Genomic DNA, 23,176 nt, shown 5'->3' with positions numbered 1-23,176 from the left:
TTTCCAATGAAAAAGATCACAATGCAGTGACTGCTCAATGCTAAATATGACATTTGGGTGTGTTTATATCACAATTCATTATTTGAGTGCATTTGATATTACAAGCTTGACAATCATGCTTGAATATAGCTCTATCTTGTTGAATACATCTAGAGCAAATCAGTTTTGTTATAGTATTCAGCAAGTTTCTTTTTTTAGCATTATTTCACATTCACACTACCCTACCATTTTACACAGACAACTGCTGGGGAGAAGAGCAAGTATCATTGCCAACTGACACAAGTTTAAAAACGTGAAAGGAGCAGACATTTATGCAAATGCCCATTTTGTTCTTTTATCCTTCAATGTGAAGCATTTTCATTGTTTTAGCATGAATTGTGTATTGAGTAATGTGTCCTGTATGGCTTTTATGGTGCATAGATGCCTATCCTATCCTAAAAAAAAAAACCAAGTCCTTCCTTCATTCATAGCGTGGGTCTTGTTCTGGCAAAATTAATGCCTTCAGGTAGTATGCAAAGGATTATCTGGCCTGCTGCGAACTCGTAAAATGATCAGATGCTACAAGACGCCAGCAGGCAGAAAGAAAGTGTTCCACACTCACCGCTATGGCTGCAATTAAAGCTGACTAATACTTCGACATTTAAATGCACAGATATATATATACATACACACACACACACACACACACACATATATATATATATATATATATATATATATATATATATATATATATATATATATATATATATATATATATATATATATATATACCCTATGAAGTGAATGGGGGGATGACTGCAGCACAGTCGGTAGAACATCAGATACGTAATTCAAGGGCTCCAGGTTTGATCCCTTCTTAAGATCAAAACGACAAGTTTTTTTTTTTTCATTCACTTTACTTTTATCACATTTATAACATAATTATTAGAAATACATACCATGCACTTTTCTAGGCATTATTGTTAGTCAGCTCTCATTAACATTCTAACAACAACAAAAATAAACCTTAAAATTCCCCTTTTCTTTGACGTAGTAGCATTAATGGCTACAAATGCCCACTTTTCAACATTGTACCTATACAAACTTTATTTAGCCTTAAGCAACACACTTTAGTAGGCTTTTGGAGACCAATTAGAGAAAAACCTTTACTAGCATTTTATTACTATCAATAGTCACCTTTGTGATACATAAACAGGATTATAGAAAATTGCACACTACTGGGCCTCATCTTTTTGGCCAGTAAGCTAAAATTATGAGTAAAGATATGGTTTAAACCTTAATAAATATGTTTTTCTGCCTATACATGTCTATTTCTATTGATACAAATGTGCTTTTTTTAAAAAAAAATTTTGGTTGTGCTGTCTTCATTTTGAAAGCATAGTCAGAAATTTGTGGCACATGCCATTGATAAGTGCGCCTGGCCAGGTGACCTAGAAATAAAAGCTCGTATTGCCATTACTTGCTGAGCTTTTTATGGCTGCTTTCATATTTCCAATACTCCCTAGCAATACTAATGGAGAAAGTGATGAAGTCTTCCTTTTTCATTAGTGCATCTGCCACTCTATATTACACTACAGGCACCTGTTTCAGAAAAATGGGTGCTGCATTTAAAAGAATCTAAGGTGCACTGCGAACATGAGTGGCTTCTGTTTTTAGATATTTTGCCAGGATTTTCGTTCTGAGGAAAGAGGGAGTGAACAGGCGTCTCTGAACATAATCTCATTCATGGTATCTGTAAGTAAAAAAGTTTCAGGCAGCCAGAGGCAATGGGGATAAGTGGAGGGAGGTTTCTTTTCCGCAAAGATGAAATGCTTCACAATAAAATACACTATTCTGGGTTGTAGCCTACCGTAGATCAATACACCACAATACATCATATGGTGCAAGGCCAAATGCTTAAGTGTGTTGGATGCTGTATACATACTGAGAAAAAGGTAACCTACACTATGACTATAAAATACAGTGGAGCAATGCATGCACGACATGCACTTGTCACCTTTTAGAGCTGACTAACAAGTGTTACTTTTGTTTATTATTGTGGGAATAGGATAGAAAGATGCAATACATCAAACAGGTACTAATTTGCAAACAATTTATCATTCTCACAGAAGGCCTCATCCTGCCTAAAGTTAAAATTTAAGAGCTTTATGTAAAATTTATGGCACTTCTAACCCACATTTCTGATGCACAAATATTAGTTTTCATTCACACCTGCCAGACTTCTATGCTGGCAGTCTTCTGCATAAACAGTTTGTCTTAACTTTATTTTGAAATGTGATGTTAATGCACAAAGTGAGAAACTTGTGAAAATCCATCCCAAACATATATGCTTTAGAAGAATAAAACAAAATAGAGCAGTCTCCTAAGATTTAAATATAAGCATATAATGTAGCTGCAAAATTACAACCGCTACTTTACAGCTATACGTTTAGTAAGCTTACTTTTTCATGAAAATTGTTTCGTAATACACCTTTATCACTTCTGCAACTAGCATTCTCACAGCTTGCATAGCGTTTTTATACAAAGTACTGACACTTTACTGCATAATGTGAAACTCTGCGGTAGGTGACTAGATAAAGCAACTGTGCTGTAACTAATAAGTACAAAACACTGCACAAGTGGATTTTGCATTGTAAACAAAAGATCTGTAAATAAAGCAGAAAACATTAGCTAGGGAATAAAGGCAAATTGACTTAGTAATGCAAGTGGCAGTATGAAAAAAAAAAAAACAAGTAAGTTTTTTTTAAATTAAACTTCCGAAAAAGCAAACCCTCCGAATCTTCGTATGTGCAATGGCTATAATCATGGATTACGGAATACACTAGACTAACGACTGCTACCTAAACTTGGATGTCCAAATTCTGGAGGGGAAAGAAACACAACTTGCCAGCAAACGGCAGTGTCTTCGCATTATGCAACAGCGCATTTCGCGGAAGCCACTAGACGGCAATTGGTGTCCTGCAGCTTCGTCATGCAGAGCTATCAGTGAGCATCGAGTGCACGGCTTTATCTGGGAGACACTATACTTGCACATGTACATGTGGATGACATGAGCAGTGGTGACGAGCAGAGCTAGAGCAGCGACACAGATGAAATCTAGCAAGGATGTCCGCAGCTAAGTGCCATATATCTCATCGTTGGGTATATATGGCTCGATTATATATAGGTTTTTTCTTATGTGAATAGAAATTTGAACAAAAATTTCACACTTCCACGGAAGGGATGCACTGTATCAAATTCGTTCAAAAAAGTGTGGCGCTCAGACGACCTATTGTGAAAAACGAAAATGCAAAAATGTGCAAAGTGCAAAAATGAGAAGAAAAAAACAGAATAAGCAGGACAGAGCACTCTGTCCCATTTCTCCTGTTTGTTCCTAGTCGTTTTCTCGCTGCCTTTTACTATGAATGTGCACCAAGAAGCTCATTAACATCCAACCTTAATTGGGATCCACATATAACTGCTATTTGTTCGAAAGCGCAAGGTAAATTGGGCTTCCTAAAGAGAAAACTCCGTAACTCTCCCCCCTGCAGCAAAGCTAACCGCCTATAAGACCCTGATTAGACCAGCACTAGAATACGCCGATATAATTTGGAGTCCACATCATAAATTTCTCATTAGTAAAATTGAGCGAGTGCAAAACTTAGCAGTTCGATTTGTGTTTTCCGATTACTCCAGGTATACCAGTGTTACTAATCTGCATAAAAGAGCCGAACTTCATTGCCTTTCCGAACGGAGAATACATTCTAAACTTAAATTCCTGTATCTTCTTTATCATGGGAAATATACAATATCCAGATCAGACTATCTTCTTGAACCTTTCAGGCATTCCACGAGAACTAACCACAATAAGACAATACGACTGCGCACAAGTCACAACAACATTCACAAAAACTCTGTTTTTCCGTCATCAATTGCATATTGGAATCAACTCCCATTAATAGCTGTGAACTGTGACACCGTAGAATCCTTTATTGAAAAGAATAAAACTATAAATTTTGAACAATAGACGCAAATGTACGAATAGGGATTTATTGTGAGCAGTTTCTTTCCCTTTGACTGGTTTGTCCTTTTAGCATGATTCTCAACGTTGCATTATGACACTGTTGTTTTGGCTACTTGGAATTCAATAGTTTTTTTTTTCTTCTTGGATTGTGCCGGTGCCTTTCTGTACGTGGCATCATTGTTTGTATATACTATGTACCACTCCTGCTTGGACCGAGAAGGTCTGCAGTATACTTAAATAAAAAAAATAAATAAAAAAAGTTCAACCGCTTCTCCCTTACAGGAGTGCATATGGTACATTAAAAAAAAGAAAAAAAAATGACTGCACCTGCAAGTGCTACACGTCACAGCTAAATTTTTGCCAGTCTTAAATTCTACTGTGGTGAAGTTCATGAGCTGTTCAGTTTAAGAGAGCCACTGACCTCTTTCTCCCACAAGCTAGTAACTCGTACTTGTAAAAGATACCTGAAAGCTTTGAAGGGTATATTGAAAGTGCGTTGGAGCTAGATACGACATTGCATATTTTTTAAGGCCCTCAACTAAATAAGGTAAAACAAGACAATGCAATCCAATACAGCATATAAAAATCCCACTTGAGATATCTTCTGTAGAATCTACATCCATATTGTTTTCAGTCCCCAACCAAGCTCAGTGCACACTGCCAGAAAGCAGACAGTCAAGTCCAGTCAAGTGTACCAAGTTCTTCCAGAGTAGAAACTATATATAGGGCTGACTATCTAACTACTATCATGAGACCTTTTTGTGTTTACTATTCATTATGCATCAGATGAACGAGGTGCTGCACGACTGACATATTCTACACACACCAGCACGGTGCACTGAATAATGGGCAGAAACTAATTTTTACAGTGCCACATACGTGAGCGGAAGCAATTTAATGTTTTACAAATGACAATAAGAGATTTTTTATGTGCACGTGGGCTATTATATCATTACAGAGCCCACACTTTATTATTTACCAAACCAAAATAAGAAGTTTATTTGTCCTACGCTACTTCTCGGTTATTTAGTGCATTGTTTGAGGAGCCCAAATCATTTTGCTGTTATACACTACACAGTGAGGTTTGTCTGTTTTTTTTTGTGTTGAATGCAAGTGTCTTGCCTAATTATTACTTAATTATTCCTAAGACTGAATAAAAAATGTAAAGGATTCCTTTCAATTATTCCAGATTATTCGTCCACCGAACAAAAATAAACAGTGGCAGAGTCTATCCTAAAAAGTATCCTAAATGTTCTTTGGAAAATTACAAGAAAGACAACATCACATATCTCACGCTTTTGAAGGGGCCCGGCAATACTTTGTGAACATGTTCAGAAAATACTGCCAATCAGCAGTCAAGGCTCCTGCGAACATGTGAGACAAACGTAGCCCAGCATGCGGCTGGGAATCTACAAATAAATTCAAAGATTGCAAGAAATCGCTCTTCTCTTAACAAATCCTGCTATATACCCAAACAGATTATGTAAAGTACCGGAAAGACCATTGGCAGGTTTTAATATAGTGCAATGCATATTTATCCTGGCGACTGCCACGCAGGCACTGTAGCGACAAACACCTTCAGAAGAGGAATGAAAGGCTTTGATGCCAACTCATTCTTGACCTGCTCATCAACCAGGCAAAGAAAAAGAGAACCGTGTCTCGAGCAGAACCGCGTGTGAATGCCGCAACTACTTCTTCGTCTGAAGTTGCAACAGGCATGCAAGCCACACAGGCGTTCAAACGAAACAAAAAAGTGCTCAAGACTGCGATGCGCACTGACTTACGGAAGTAACCTGATGATGATTGGTCCGGTTCGCGGCACAAGGGCCATAGGTGGCCAAAGAGTGCCAGTATGAATGTAGCTGTTGCTTGTCCCCCCCACCCCACCCCAACTACATTTCAGTGCACTCATTGAGATTTTTAAAAGAAGGGAGAAAATGCTTAGAGCATTAAACAAATCTCTGTAACTCCACTTGGATTCTAAAAATTTTTGTGGCAGTTAATCTGTGCGGTGATAAACAGTGGGATAATTTTATGAACACCTGGCAAAGTGTTGCAGGGCTCCATTAAATATATAAAGAGAACAAAATGTTTCTATATAAACAAGTAAATAACATTTTCCTTAGTCATTGGAAACCACAGCCACTTCTTAGAGAACATAAACCAGCATTAAAAAATAAAAAAATTTAACGATGAAGACCAAACCTTTAAAAACATAAAACATTGTTAAGACCTTTGGTAAAAAGCTAAAGCTATTAGTTTTAGAACAGTGATCAGCCCGGTCCTGAATTTTCAGCTTCAGCAGCCACACTTGACACTTTTCGTTCGGCAACAAGTCTTGTACCGGTGAATCTGTGCATCGAAAGGAGTCGAACACAGAAAAGCACCCACCCCATAAGTAAACAAAACTGAATGCAATACGAAACAAACAAAACTTCTAAAAACCCACAATAAAATTTTACGTACTTTAAATTGTTTAAGTGCATTAGCAAAAATGACAATCAAGTGGACAAATGCAAGTGCTTGTGAACAAACATACAGGTGTCTACTTACTTGTGCTCAATGTAAATGCTTATACAGTAACAAATATATCTTATCAAGAGGGCTGAATGTCGAAATTTTCACTCAACAGTGAAAATACAAGCTGTCACTAAGCAAGTTATTCTATGAATATTCAAAAGGGGCACATTTAACAGACCCTTGGTGATTCATACAAATCATGCAGGCATCTTGCAAGCAAAGATACGAGATTCATTGTCAATGTCACTTAAATCACAAATTCATGGCATGGCCTCTGGCCCTATGGTATTTCAAAATAAAATAAAATAAAAAATAGTAAAGGACAACTGAAATTTTCCGCACCTTGCAATGCCTGTTCTGATAAATGTGCCTGGATGACTGCAGGCATACAGGCAATATTTTGTTTGCGTACATTATCGACATGGTAGCTGGCACTCCTTTATCTTCAAAACAAATAGGCCACTCAATTGTAAAACCTGCATTTTTTGTTTGTTTCACAAGATTTAAGGGATCCCGACACCATAAGTGAAACCTAAAGGTGTTTTTGTTGCTTTAATGGCCTGTAGACATGGACACTTCTGCGATTATTAGTGGCAAACACTGCCTTTCATAATTTTTAATTTGGTTTTAATGGAAGTGCGAGTGTTTGCCAGCACCTTGAAACATCTCCACTGGTATGATAGAGGGTCCTGTGTGACATTCACCTAGAGAGGCGAGTGTTGTTGATATCACAGATAAGGTTACGGAGCAGGAGGACTAGGAGACTATTGTTCGTCATCCACCTCATTCTGATGTCTAGTTGCTCTGAAGGTAGTTCTAGCTGCTTACACCAGGGATGTCTTATCATTAGGAGGAGGCATGCTCTTGGCAGCCAAATGAACGCTTGTAGGGACACTAAAGGCAAACAGCAATTTACGTCAGAGTGGAAGATCATTGTTTGGGAATGCCTAAAACGTCCATATAATCAACAGCACAGCTCCAATAATCGAAAAATTAAAGCAAATGTATGACACCACATTCACCACGAGTGGGACATTTTTGAAATGATCCAAATGACGCTTATGCACGGTAGTTTTCCCGCAAACGTTCAACTATTCTTGGCCTACAGTATTTGCTGTGCTCGTTTCTGATACCACCACAATGCCATCACATTTTCTTGAACACTACAAAACTTTCTTTTTACAAATACTACATGTATATTAATTAACAAACAAAATTTACTGGCTCAAGAAAACCTGCCTAACAAATAACACAGACTATAATAACACATTTAAGCACTAAAGGGACCTGTACATGAGCATGTGATAGTGAAGAACACTCATGGTGAAAGCAGAACAGATCACGAGTAAAAACACTGATGTCACTAATAGAAATCTAGCATTATAATACATAACGTAAGTTATTCCACAAAATATGCCGCCACTATTACCTGCTTATGGACTAGAGTAATCCTCCCAGAGCATAGTTTACACGTAGTGCTTTGAGAAGCATAAATCAAGCGCTAGAGAAATCACAGCAAAAGAAACATATTACAAACTTTTATTAGGGTCACTCAGAGTGAGTGTTATGACCTAAATTAAAAGTATCTACATGGTAAAACAAAATGCGTTTTCATTCTACACAGGCATTCTTCAGGCAACACTCGAGTCTTCCACCTCTGATACATCAGACCGCGGTGGTGTGGATGAAACTGGAGAACTTGAGAAAAAGTCGGAGACTGAGGCCTGATGCATCATGCATTGCCGGAATCCATCAGAGTCAAAAGGTGTGATGTGCTAAGATAGGAAGAGAATGAATTATTGAACTGAAACCACCAGACACAGCTCCATTAAGACAGTAGACCAGGGAGTAAGTGTCGTGCCACTCTAGTTCAAGCCATGCAAGTTCGACCACCAAAGATAAGCTTGACGCCAATGAAGCACCAGATAAAACCTGGATGGGACATGGAAATGGTGCAAAGCATGCTTGTTCCCAGCAAATAATAGGTATGATCATTTCACTGTAACCTCAAAAAGGAAAAAAAAGAAAGTCAATACATGATTCGTAAAAGTAAAAGTAGGTAGTGGGCAGGCAAAAACAAGCACATTTAGGAGATATAGAGTATAAATCACATAAATATTTTTTTACGAAACAATGCAAGCATTTTTTAAATTTACAATGAGACTTCACATACCGCCTGGACTATTGCTGGGCCTTTTTCATCAACTTCTTTGAAAGTTTTGTCTCTTTAACACACATATCTCTAATCATGAAGCTTTCACTTCTATATGAGATCCATGGTATCGGCTATCAGAAAGTCAAAATGTGTGAAGCAATGCAGATCCTACATTAACTAATCTGCATCATGCAGGCAGCTATCACTAGCGGCCTATTGAGAACCTAAGATGCACTTCAAATAAGAAGCCGGAAATCCACAATGAGCAGTCAACCAACCAACTGCTATCGGTATTCAGGTGCTCTGTTTATCAAATATGACATCACCCTAATAAACATTTAAAATTTTTTCTAAGATCCCTTCTGCCATCTTCCACCAGTAACATTATAAGTAACGTTATGGTGGTGCTCCCATGGTGATTCAAAAGGCAACAATCTTCATATTGCAAATGCAGCCAACATTTCAAGCCCTACTGAGCATAGCTTGCAGCAAGCTCTGGCCCAGCTCTGACCCACTCACTTTAAATTATTTCTGAAACATGTTATAAATTTTATGTCCACGAAAACCAGAATCCTGGATAAATGTATGCTCTGGTAATCTACATAAGCTTTGACTGTGAAACTGACGATGACAAAGGAGAGGAAGCAAGCCAAGCTATGCAACATTTATGTCTTCTCCTTATGGCTGAAAATTTTATGCTGAAATCTAGCAAATTATTGTTAAGCACAAACTGGCCCAGCAACATTTTGCTAATGTCTGGTTGAGTGTGCTTAGGAACTTTTGAAAATTAATTCATGTGATAAAGAACTAACATTAGGGTTTCTAGGTATTTATACTCTTTAAATGCTACTTTTAAAACATTGTACTCTTTAAATGCTACTTTTAAAAACATTAATGAAATAGCAACTCTTCCAGATACAATGCTAGAGCATATTTTTATACGCTCAATGGCAATATGTGCCACCTGTTACAATGACACAGGCTTTCCAATGGGAAAGGGGCACAAGTCAGCATGGTGTGCTGACTGAAGCTCCCACGTTTAAATGCGCATATACTATACCCTATAAAGTGGGCGGAGAGATGACCACCACAGCTGCTCAGTGGTAGACCATCGGATACGTTATTCGAAGGTCGCAGGTTCGACCTAGTCTACGGGAAGTGATCTTTTTGTCCACTTTTTCTTTCTTCACATTTACATCCAAATAGCCTTCAATAACATTCTCTATACTTCTCTTGGCATCATACTCTGTTAGTTCTCATTTACGTTGTGTCTAACAAGGAAAATGAGCCCTTACATTTTCACTTCTCTCCTTCAAAACAGGAAAAGAAATTGCTACTTTTTTATACAGAGGCAGCGCTAGCTGCCAATATTTTTCCTCCTTTTTTTTTTTCTTGTGGAACAAGAAAGACAACATTGTTCATGAAATATGTGCATTTATACATACCTGCTTTACCATCACATTCGCCACTTTGGGGTCTAATGAAGGGAAATCGGGAGGCATCTGCGTGGCCAATGGCGAGAGTGACATGTGAAGAACAGCATCTCGCGAATAGCATTTGCGCACAGCCGCTGGTTCAATGGGTGCATCAGAAGCATCTAACGAAGCAGATGAAGGCACTTGAGCATGGTCAGCCTGAAGAAAAAATCAGCCAGTTGAAAAAATAAGACTTCACCATTAGCGTAACTGTCAATAATGCCAAACTTACTTTGGCAGAAAACTCCGGTGAGCTCCCAGATCGCTTGAACTGTTTGGTCGGCTGACCAGGCACCTCAACAATACTTGACGTCTTTGTGGCTGCAAACCATGCACATACAAAAATTAGGACACAATGTATAAATTGTGCCATATTTTTACCATGAATTGCGTAAGACCAAATGCATATGCAAATAAATATTACAGAGTTCTTTACAAGCTTTAAGCAGAAATTCCACACTTACTTTGAACAAAGTCCTCTTTTACAGATATGTTCTATGTTTGATACTCATATTTTTGCTATTGACACTGCATTTACAAGTACAACAACTCTTGAGTGCACACCAACTTTTAAGCAATCCACAAAATGTCACCAGTGTCTCCTACAGCACTACCTGTTGTGATCGCTGAACTACACAATGCCAAAGTGCCATGTTTGTGGTGCCTTAATTGCCATGGTGTTCATGCATGCTTCCTTCATGCTGCTGTTTTGTCACTTGGTTTTTGTGACCAACTTTCTGTGATAAAGTAGCCCACTTAATTTTCAAGACTTTTCCCATGATGCACCTAATATAATGCTCTGTAGTAAAGAGGAATGCCCACTAGCCAAACGACATCAACACGTTCGCGCGAGGCGCGAGCTGGGACTGCCTGGTTGCTGCTGCGACGACGCCCGTATATTCGGCCAGCTCTGCTTCTGTCCTGACGCTGCTACCTCTTATCGTCTTGCATTTACATTATATTTTGGTGGAGGCTGCTGCGGTTTACCCCGACCCTGGAATTGCGTAGCCGAAAGCTGCCGTCCGTCACGCCTGACGACGCTGTCTTCACTCCCACCCGGGCTTCTCCATCCAGGGGCTGTCTCGGTGCCCAGCTCCTGCATGAACCCGGCATCTTCAGCGGCACAGACTAGAAAGACGTTGAGGATTGGCTGGAATCCTACGAACGAGCCAGCGCTACCAACAAATAGGATGATGCCATGAAACTGGGTACCGTGATGTTTTATTTAACGGATGTTGCCAAGCTGTGGTACAGAAACCACGAGACGGACATTCCTACTTGGACGACCTTCAAGACCTGCATTACAGCTGTTTTTGGACGCCCTGGGGTGCGCAAACTTCGTGCAGAACAACGCCTACAAAGCCGGTCCCAACAAACTGGTGAGACATTTACCAGCTACATCGAGGACATCCTCGACCTCTGCCGGCGTGTTGACCCGACGATGCTGGAAACTGACAAGATACGACACATTATGAAAGGAATTTCTGACGACGCCTTTCAAATGCTCCTCTCGAAAAACCCGGCCAGTGTCTCGGAGCTCATCGAGCTGTGTCAGAGTTTTGACGAATTCCGACGACAGCGTCTTCTCACATGACACCCTAACGTCCCGGATAACACCCTCTCAAGCTTGACGACCACCTCTGACCATCACTCGCTGCTATCGCAGACCAAGGAGTTTGTTCGCGCTGAGGTCGCTCGTCAGCTGTCGCTGCTATCAACAGCCGGCCAACCACCATCACATCTGCCAGCGAACATTCGTGAGGTCATCCAGGAGCAAGTTTGCGTGGCTCTGCCACCTGCCCATGACACTTCGCCGTTGTCGACCCCTGTGGCCTGTGCCGAGGTGAATGCACCTCTAAGCTATGCTGAGGTTGCTGCAAGGCCACCTCTCCAGACATTTAGGTCACTACCATCAGCTGTGCCCACTCCTTGGTTCACTCAGATAAGGTCCCTCCAGAGTAGTGGACAATGGCGCACACCCGACAACCTGCCGATATGCTTTGCCTGTGGGTTGCCTGGCCACATAGCGCGATACTGCCGCCAGCGTGCCCTGCCTATCAGCAGAACTACCACCAGAGCTTCGAACTTGTCTCTTATGTGCCACAGCGCCCTTCGTTCGCAGGCTCTCAGCATCCCGACCAGATGTCATCGTACGCCGACCACCACCCACCTGTTAACCGTCGCTCGCCATCACCTCGACGCCGCTCGCCATCGCTGATGCATCGTCGTCCTTCATCGCCGGAGTGGGAAAACTGATTGCCGCAGTTCCAGAGGCAGGAACTGCGACACCCGCGAAAAGACCAAGGCCTCTCTCTTCACCGACGAATGTACTGGACGTATATGTGGACGGTGTCACTGCACTCGCTCTCGTCGACACTGGTGCCGCAGTTTCAGTGATCAGTTCCAGACTCTGCCGCTTGCTCAAAAAAGTTATGACGCCACAAGCAAGTATATCGCTTCGTACAGCAAGCGCAGAGCACGTCACGCCGGCCGCTGCCTGTACTGCTCGCATTGCGATTGGCGACCTTATCTATGTCGTCGAATTACTAGTGTTAGATTCCTGCTCCCATGACCTCATTTTGGGCTGGGAATTTCTCTCCGCTAATAAGGCCGTCATCGACTGTTCGGGCGCTGAGGTGGCATTTGAAGTGTTTAGCGACGCTACTTTACACGACGCTGTTGAAACCGGGGACAAACTATTTGTTGCTGAAACGTTACGATACCGCCGCACTCTTTCGCCCTTGCCATGGTGTCTTGCAACGTGCTCGCGGAGTCAAGTGCCCTTTTCATGCCATCTGCGGTTTTTGTTCGTCGCAAATGTTCGTCGCTACCTCATGCCCTTTTCGAACTTCAAGACGGTGTCAGCAGAATGCTCATCTCGAATCTGCTGTCATCTCCTGTAACACTACTTCGGGGCGAGTGCGTCCGGCGAGTTTACAGTCTCGACCCTTCTGCAATTATTGACATGCCAACTGGTTCTTTCGCCAAACACGAAGTCGCTGGATTAACGTGTGCCTCTTCGCCGCAGAACACTAGACCTGACATACTGAGCAGCTCCATCGCCGACACGTTAGCCGTTTCACAACGTGCTCAGCTTCTACGACTCCTGAACAAGTTCCGATCTTCCTTTGACTGCCAGCATAGTCCACTCGGCCGCACATCAGCTGTGTGTCACCGCATCGACACGGGCACCAATGCACCACTGCGTCAAAGACCCTATCGTGTGTCCACGACAGAGCGCAAGGGTATCAGTGACCAAGTAGCTGACATGCTCAAGCGTGGCGTCATCCAGCCTTCGAATAGTTCCTGGGCATCTCCAGTCGTTCTCGTTAAGAAGAAGGACGGGTCAATTCGCTTCTGTGTTGACTACCGTCGTCTTAACAAACTAACTCGAAAGGATGTTTACCCCTTACCGAGAATCGACCATGCCCTTGACAGCCTCCAAGGTGGCGAGTTCTTCTCTACTATTGACTTATGGAATGGCTACTGGCAAGTCCCTATGGCACCTGAAGATCAGCCTAAAACTGCCTTTGTCACACCTGATGGCCTTTACGAATTCCGCGTCATGCCTTTCGGTCTTTGCCATGCGCCCGCAACATTCGAGCGGATGATGGATAATCTTTTGCGTGGCCTGAAGTGGAAAACATGCCTGTGCTACTTAGATGACGTGGTTATATTTTCACCCGATTTTCTCTTGCATCTCTGCAGGCTAGATGAAGTACTACAGTGCCTAACTAACGCCGGCCTTCAGCTCAACCTGAAAAAATGCCGCTTCGGTGCAAGTCAGCTCACGATCCTCGGCCATGTTGTCTCTAAAGACGGTATTCTTCCTGACGCCGCCAAGCTTCAGGCAGTTGCAGAGTTCCCTAAACCCTCATCTCTGAAGGATCTGCGCAGCTTCCTTGGCCTCTGCTCAGATTTCCGCCGATTTATTCGGAATTTTGCGATGATCACTGCCCCCTTGACTGAACTTTTACGGAATGACTCGAAAAGTTACACTTGGTCACCCGCCTGTGATGATGCCTTCAAAAAGTTGCGCCACCTGTTAACCTCACCGCCAATCTTGCATCACTCGTCCCGACTGCTCCGATTGAGGTGCACACCGATGCAAGCGGTGTTGGACTCGGCGCCGTTCTCACGCAGCGCAAATTGGGATTCCAGGAGTACGTAGTCGCTTACGCAAGCCGTACCCTCACCAAAGCGGAGAAGAATTATTTTGTTACAGAGAAGGAGTGTCTGGCAATTATTTGGGCTCGAGGTAAATTTAGACCGTACTTATATGGTAACCCTTTCAATGTAGTCACCGATCACCATGCACTTTGTTGGTTATCCACGTTGAAGGACCCCTCCAGCCGTTTAGCTCGCGGGGCTTTGCGGTTGCAAGAGTTTGACATGCGTGTTGTCTACAGGTCTGGCCGACGTCACACTGATGCCGACGCCCTATCGCGTTCACCTGAATCATCGGAAAGCTCTGCTTGTCTATCTGCCATGGACGAAACGGTTGCGTTTCCAGCAAACTGCGACATGGCGTCTGAGCAACGTAAGGATGACTGGATCAACGCTCTCCGGCGATTCCTATCAGATCCATCGACTTCTCCATCTTCTCGAACATTGCGCCGTCAAGCGGTTCACTTTGAGATCCGCGATGACCTCTTTTACCGCAGGAATTACAAGTCTGACGGCCGAAAGTGGTTACTGGTCATACCTCGCCATCTTCGTGCTGCAATATGTTCAGCTTTCCACGCTGACCCTCAGTGTGCACATGCGGGCATCTTGAAAATATACGCTCGGCTTTCCTCCCGGTTTTATTGACGAGGCATGTACACCTTTCTGCGCAAGTACATTCACTCATGCCCGCAGTGCAAACGACGGAAAGCTCTGCCTCATAACACCTCTGGTCCGATCCAGCCAATCCCTTGCCCAGCCAGGCCTTTCGACCGTATTGGAATCGATCTGTACGGACCTTTTCCATTCGCGGCTTCTGGGAACCGTTGGATCGTTGTCGCTGTTGACTACTTGACGCGATACACAGAAACAGCCGCTTTGCCTGCTGCCACAGCACGCGACGTATCATCTTTCCTTCTGCGGAACTTCATTCTCCGTCATGGCGCACCGCGTGAACTTCCCAGCAACAGAGGACGTGTGTTCCTCTCTGAAGTCGTCAACGCACTCCTTGACGAATGCCATATCATTCACCGGACTACCACCGCCTACCATCCCCAAATAAATGGTTTGACGGAAAGATTCAACCGTACCCTTGGCGACATGATATCTAAGTATGTTGCCTCAGATCACTCCGATTGGGACCTCCTTCTGCCTTTTGTTACATACGCCTACAATACTGCTCCACAGGCGACTACGGGCTTTTCGCCATTTTTCCTGTTATATGGCCGAAACCCTTCCACCACACTAGATACCATTCTGCCCTACCACCCCGATTTCTCCGAGTCTACGCCCATCTCTGAAGCTACACGCCGCGCCGAGGAATGCCGTAAGCTCGCCCAGTTGTTCACAACCATCGACCAATGGAGACAAAAATCTCGGCGAGACAATAACCACCCGTACCTTAACTTCGTTTCGGACACCCTTGTGTGGCTTTGGGTTCCAGCTGTCCTTACAGGTCTTTCTTCGAAACTTGTTTCAAAATACCAGGGACCCTACCGCGTTGTCTCGCAGACTTCACCTGTTGATTACATCATCGAACCCGTGACGCCATCCACAGACCAGCGCTTTCGGGGTCGTGAAACTGTTCACGTACAGCGGTTGAAACCATATTACGATCCGCTCGTACTCTGTTCTCCGTGAGTTGCCAGGATGGCTCTTTTTCAGACGGGGAGGATATGTAGTGAAGAGGAATGCCCACTACCCAAGTGACATCGACACGTTCGCGCGAGGCACAAGCTGGGACTACCTGGTTGCTGCTGCGACGAGGCCCGTATATTCGGCACGCTCTTGCTGCTTCTGTCCTGACGCTGCTAGCTCTTATCGTCTTGAATTTACATTAGAGCTCATACACAAGAGTACTGCTTTGTTAAGGCCTACAAAATGATGCATCTGTAGGTGCCATGCTTGAAGCCTTTATCCTCATCATCGTCATGATCAGGACCTAATCTGGGATGGTTGCTTTGCCAACAAAACCCACCAGGAGTCTTACAGACAGCAGCATGAGGGCGAGTGCCAACCTGTCTATAGATTAGTGCTACAAGTAGTATATGACAATTTAGACAACACAATACTCTTCAACAAACAGTGCACTCTCATCAAACAAAACCTAAAGGAACCAGTAATAGATAATATCTCGGATTTTACATCCCTAAATCGTGATATGACTATGAGAGATGCTGTAGTGGAGCGCTCCAGAAATTTTGACCATTTAGTGTTCTTAAAATGTACATGAGCCTCTACTATTTCACCTTGACTGACATGTGACCACTGTGGCCAGAATTGCCTCGAGGGACCAGGAAAATGTGTTTCATTTTAACACGAGTTCTGTTTACTGAGCAATGAACAGGGGTGCACAATCCAAGTATGAAACCAATTAGTATATGTTAGAGGAAGTTGTTTCATTTAAGAGATTCCCATTTATGATAGTTTACTGCATGATGAAATTCTTTACATAATGAAGCATTTCCTTTTTTAAAACTTCATGTCCATAGAAAACATTGCTGTCATCTTGCAAGTTTCTAGAGAACTGATTTGCTATAACACAATAAATAGATCCAGTACCCACAGATTCAAACGAGACTATTGAGGGCTAAGTAATGCACATATGTTCGTTCCATCCATCTTCAGTTCGAGTCATATTGGCGTAAGTTCAACTCCAACACAGAGATCAGAGCAGACCAGATTTATTGTGACATGAGGTGGTTACCTCAAGAAATTGTGCCTGCCAGTCGTCACACTAAAATATCTAATGTCCCATCAAAATCCGTGAGTACAACACCTGCACACATTAGTCATGTGAATAACAATGCAACAGCTGAAAACTACCCCCTCAATTAGAACGAATTGTCCGGGATGTCTTGAGAGAAAAGAATATTTTGTCTGCTTAAGTATGCCATTTAAATTTCAGTGTTAAACCAAATCAACAACCAAATAAATATCAAACAGCAGAAATTTTCGCTAAGAACTTTTTAGAATTATTTTAACATCAGAAAAAGGGCATATCTGAGATTCTTTATGACTTTTATGGCACCTGCATATGCTATGAATAGAGTAAAAATAGTAATACACAGAACCGAAAAATTGTAAAGTTATAAGAAAGTCTGAAAACTTCATTTGAGTCATGTTTTCAGCTGCTGATTTGGCTTTAAGGCAGTCCATCTAAAAATATAAAAAGTTGCATAGTTCATGGGGGAAACCTAATAATTTGTTTTAGATATTTTCTTTTTTTTTTTTTAGTAATCTAACTTTTCATCAAGACAAATGTATACGTGCGGAGTGAATGCCAGCATTGGAGGTCACTGGTATCCACTGCAAGAAAATGGTGGCTATGGTGCTGGGCTGCTGAGCCTGAGGTAGTAGGCACAATGAAATGTTGCCCTCACATCTCAACGTGGGTGCAATGAGAAAGTCCTTGGGTATTTGTATTAACTTGCATGCACTGTGGAACTACTCCAGATAGTGAAAATGACAGCCTGCATTGGGGACTAGTTGGTCTATAAAGCATTAGTGAGATACAGCACAACCGAAGTACTACTGAGTGTTCAGAGATAAGCTTTGTGGTTTTCTTAAAATTAAGTTCCGAGGAAAACCTGAACCCCCCCCCCCCTTGCAGATTACTCATATATACAGGGGCAACCAAAGTGAGACAATAATGATTGATGTCAGCTGCACAACTAACTCAGATTTATTAATTAACTTTTTAGCAAATGCAGCAAGAAGGCATGTTTCTATTCCAAAGTTGGAGGCAGTCGTGTTTATACACAGTTACACTGGGAAGAATCATTCTAGCATGGCTGTGCTCCGAGATACACTCAAACTTGAAAGTAACAAACCCAGATATAAAGAAGCAAATAAAAAATAGTCTTACAATAAATTTTGTGTTAGGATATACGTTTATAATGAATTTTTGGACATAACGGCCTCCTTTTCATGTTATTTGATCTTTATTATAATGAGGGTTGAGTTTAACCCACTACAAAGATTAATTGTGGTTTTCATGATTGAACATGCAAGGCAATGGGGATCTGTGCAATGTTTCTCCCCGATGTGACAAGCAGTCATTGCTTGCTATCGCACGCCAGTAGTAAAAGGGTAACTGTCATTATCTTTCTTATCATCTGGGCCTTTGACCTGCTGTCAGATCAAAGAGACAGGGTAAGCAAAAATATTGAAAAAATTCATTTTTTCTTTTTGGATTGTTTGAAATCTACAGCTTTTTCTGAACCAGAATCAGTCATTTGTTTGTTCTAGAGTAAATTTCTTTCCCTCTAAAATGACATATTTCAAAACTTGTGCGGCTGCCTGCCATACCTTTATTCTTACATAGCAAAGGATTCCTTGCAGTTCAAGCATCATAGCCATATGAAGAAGTTACAGTTTGCAAGATGGAGTGTATTTGGCACATTCAGAAAAAAATGGACCCAGAACTGTGAAAACTAAACAAAGCAGAGGCCTTATGCCAGGACATTTATATGGATTTATATCTTGTCGGGGACGTCTTAAGGGTGTTATCATTGGCAAGCATGAAAACTATCGTTTGGCCGTTAAAAAAAAAAAGAGATCCAGCTTGAAGGACATGCAAAAAGCTGTTTGGGCAACTTATTTTGACATGGCATGAAAGGATACCAATCTATCCTAGTGCCCTTGCCTAAAAAACAGCTAAACTTGGTCGAAATTAAACACAGCCCAGTTGAATGGTAAACCATTTGTTCATATAAAACACCTTAAAGCATCTGCTATTGAGGCTGTTAAGCCAACTTATCCATATGAGCTCTTTCAAAATTTCTTGCCAAATGCCTCCATGGGAAACCTTTAAACTCTAACGAGTCGTCGAATTGTTGTATGAGAGAGCCCTCCAAAAGACGTTTTTCTCGAACACCAAACCCTCAAAATATGCACTCTTGATGCTGTGCTAACTTTTAATGATGACAATGTGCTGAACTCCATTGGAATTTCGAGAGGGCACTGCACAGTGCAGGGCCTACGCACGCTATGCACCTTTGAGCTACGTTGACAGTACTTTGTTGACAGGGCTGCACAGCAGGCGACAAAGAAGGCTCGCAAGACCTTTCAACACAAAAAAAAAAAAATTATACTAGCGGTAAGTATCTAGCTGGTGGCTATTAACAGGCCCATTGATTAGCTGTTATTGCGTTGTACTTTTGAAACAACGCACATTTTACACATTAAATGCGATAGTCTAAATACATGCTTTTTTGTACTTATGTTCCTTTATCTCAGCAATCACCATATCTAGAATCACAGATTTCGACTAGTATTTAGATAACATAATAGGCAATATGCTGAAGCAGAATTATTGTTGTGTGGGGAAGCGCTCTTCTTCAACATGACATTTAACAGCTGTCGATAATTAGGTACCAGAATAAAAAAAAAATTACAAAAAATTGGTGTTACAATTTTCAGCGCCAAGTCTGCTTCAGCAAAAAGAGGAATGGCTTATATTTACAGTGAAAGTAAAATGATTACTGTAGCTCCTATGGTTATGAAAAAAGGTACATAAACTTCACCTAAATACATGGCGGGTATAGGGCTTACCCAGCCCCTTAAACGAAGTACAGAACTATCACAGCACATTGAGGAGGTGCTTTGTGCCAGTGCTGACTGTCTTATATTAAGAAAACCATAAAACATAATTTTGAACACCTTGTTTGCTTACCAGACAAGTTTATAATGGTCGCTGGGGAACAATGCTTTTGCAAGCCCAATTCTAAAAACACACTGCACTAATTAACTTGCAGCACTATTTTTGAGAATGTACAGAAAGTATATCTGTTGTTTCTGCATGGCGTAAATTTTCATCAATGATTCTTAAAGAGCGCATAAGCTCGAAGGTTCAAGAGCACGTTAGGCCTAGCCCGATGGCTTGAATATCCATCTAGAACCATATTCACTCCATGAGCAGTTATGACTGAGTGATCGATGCCATTAGTCACTTTGATTGGAAAGAGTTAGTATTTGCTTATGTTTAGTATGCTTTGTTATGTGCTCCCCAATCACTGTTTACTTTGCAAAATGTGCTTAGTGTCTAGCCACTGTTTTTAAACTTAAACCAAGTTATGGATGTGCCATTATGTGTCAGGTAACCTTTCTTTAGTCAACCAGTATTTGATCTGTAGTTATATTTCTTTAAATAAAAACTGCCAAGCAATATTCCAACATGCTGTATATTTGGACATTTTGCTTAAAAAGCTTTTGCCAAAGTTTTCACTTCTAGTACAAATGTTCTTCTGAGAATCTTTTTCTGCTTTTCCTTTTTTTTTAATGAATAAATTATCTTCAAAAGACAAATGGCCTTTGAGGCGTATTAAAATTAAGAGCATTTGAAATAAGTGTACTATGCATTCCCTTTCACATACTCAGTGACACAGTAATCTAAGCACCTATTGCAAAGAAAATTCCTAACTAAAGCCCACACACTCAAAAAAAAAAAAAAACATTTAACTTTCCCACTGTAAGGAAAGAGCTCCAATATAAAGGCATAAATGCAGAGTGCCCAAGCACGAGACTTGCAATAAGTTTTCTTTGTGGCTAATGAAACATTCACATATTGATTCAATGAAAATCTTTGGCCCTTAGACTACACGAAGATGTCGATCAATGAAGCTGTGTAATGTATCATTTGAATGTTTATTTGTGTCACAATAATTGCTCCTGAATTCTGAGCTTTGAGAGACTTTCGTCACTCGTTTCGCAGCGTTACCATCAATAGGGAGTGTATTAGTGCTGATATTATTAACAAAAAGAAGACAATTTTTGAAGTAAAAGACAAGTCAGTTTATTTAAGTCTTTCACTTTAGTCGATTTTTTGACACACAAGCTTTTGCACACTGATGGCTTTTTCATTTTAAGCGAACCAGTGATAAGTAGAGAGGCTTGCCCTATTTCTGTGCACGTAGTACCCGCTAGGAGGTTTTCTGCGAACAATCAGGCTGGCTACAGACTGCTTCACTGTAAAAATAATTCTACTCTTGAAGGTGCCAAAACGCAAGCAATATTTAAGCGGCCTTCATGTGAGAATGTCAAGCCTATTTCCTAGCTTATATATGCAGCTTTTTTCTGGTTTCTGTGACAGCACTAGATATTCTTCAACTTATGAAAGCACCCTCTGCTCCTGGACTGCTGCTTCTGCTTCTGAAGTAGCACTGATAATAATGTCCTCCGCATCAAAAATTTGATCATTGTTCTGTGCAGTACACATCTTGCGTATAGGTGAGCTACTAATGCACAAATGAACACACTCGTTTAATCCTTCCTAGCTTACAGTTAATGCACACAATAAGCGCACGTCTGAATTCTCAACCCCACCCACATTGGCATAACCTCTGAATTCTCTTTTATGGCATAGTGAAGTACAATGTAATAGCAAGAACAGTGAACAATGCCCATCTAAATATCCACGACAGAAATAGATTCACTACAGTGAATGTTCATAATAACAACAGCTTGTTGCAAGCAAACAAAAAGACAGGTGCTTTCAGCTTTTACGTGGTATTTGCTGTAAAAAGGTCCGAGTAAAACACCACTGAAATTCCAGCTTAGTGGGACCTACCGATTTGTGCAGGTATGTTCTTTACTACGCTGCTTGACCGAGATACGTGTTTAGGCGTTATGTTCACTCTCTTTTCCTGGAAAAAAAAAAATTCCCAAAAAGTGCACACCACTTAAATGCTTTTTCAACAATAGCATCCACGAAATTAAAACATTGGCAGCTATGACAGTATCAACAACATATACAGTCTTTCCTTTTTGCCTAAATATGCATGGGAATGACATCACAAAGAGCAGCATGCGGCCAAATAGGCCTTCAAGGCAAGCATTTCAGTGACTGTAAACTGCTAGGGCAATCAATCCACCACCACAACAAATTACTTTTTAAATTTTGTTCTTTTACTATCTTTAAGAGAGAGACTGCTTCTGGTGTATATTTAAATTTTTTATTCCAATTTTTATATGCTTGTGCAAAAATTTGAGCACTTCAAATACTTGAATGAGTATTACAGGGCAGTATAATTGCGACAACATGATTACGATTGATAAAACTTTGTGATAATACAAATTATAAGGATGTTGCAAACGGACTACATTATATATAATGCGCTGTGCTTTGTGTTATATGAATGGTTTCTCCAGCCACCGCGGATGATATTGCCACAAAGCATTTTGTTGCTTGTCTTGCGTGCGCCGACCAGCAGTCTTATCTCTTTTGGTGATACAACACATGTCGTGATTCATCTGGAATGATCGAGGTCACGTGCACAAAGCTGTCTCAGGGTAAACAATTATATCGGACCAGTTAGTATGAATTCATTTTAGTAGTAAGCACACAACTTTTACACAGGAACACAAGACAAGCGCTTAACTTCAACTAAACAGTTATTGCAAATGTCAGAGTATATAAAGGGGTGATAGAAGAGAAAGAATAGTAATAAAATGCAGAATGACAAAAAGCGCACGTGCAGTACTGTACAGTACTCATCTATTATTATTAATCACACCAACCTAAACAAGAAAGTTCCTTATGCTTGAGCTACATAGAAGGAGCACTAACACACTCAAAGTCACCATGCGTTATTTCTGCGGCTTCAACAATCAAACAGGTTCATAAATCTCTGACACGATACAACACGCAAGTGTTGTTGAAATATGGCACACAATCACACTCCTCACAGTGGATCGCCAAGTGACCACCTGTCACTTTTTGCATTTTATTATGGTGTTCTTTGAACCTCTCATTAATGCACCGTTCAGTATGCCCAAATTGCGAGGCCGCAGGACAAGGGAACTCTATAAACAACAGACAGTGTACACTCAAGATATTTATTATGATGATTAATC

The 23,176-nt window shown here is 41.3% G+C and overlaps 1 protein-coding gene across 1 annotated transcript in view; it reads right to left on the bottom strand.

The window, feature by feature from the left end:
* Window positions 1-878: 878 nt before the first annotated feature.
* Window positions 879-23,176, bottom strand: part of LOC119176377 (uncharacterized) — a 31,000-nt gene continuing 8,702 nt past the window's right edge. The window contains exons 4-7 of the mRNA XM_075877533.1: window positions 21,891-21,966; window positions 10,389-10,477; window positions 10,127-10,315; window positions 879-8,301 (exon numbers count right to left, since the gene is read on the bottom strand). Of these exons, the coding sequence (XP_075733648.1) occupies window positions 8,158-8,301; window positions 10,127-10,315; window positions 10,389-10,477; window positions 21,891-21,966 (498 nt within the window). The 3' untranslated portion in view covers window positions 879-8,157. The remainder of the gene's footprint in view (window positions 8,302-10,126; window positions 10,316-10,388; window positions 10,478-21,890; window positions 21,967-23,176) is intronic.

The sequence above is a fragment of the Rhipicephalus microplus genome, chromosome X, assembly GCF_043290135.1.
Source record: "Rhipicephalus microplus isolate Deutch F79 chromosome X, USDA_Rmic, whole genome shotgun sequence".
Lineage (NCBI taxonomy): Eukaryota > Metazoa > Arthropoda > Arachnida > Ixodida > Ixodidae > Rhipicephalus > Rhipicephalus microplus.
This window is presented reverse-complemented; position numbering and strand designations above follow the sequence as displayed.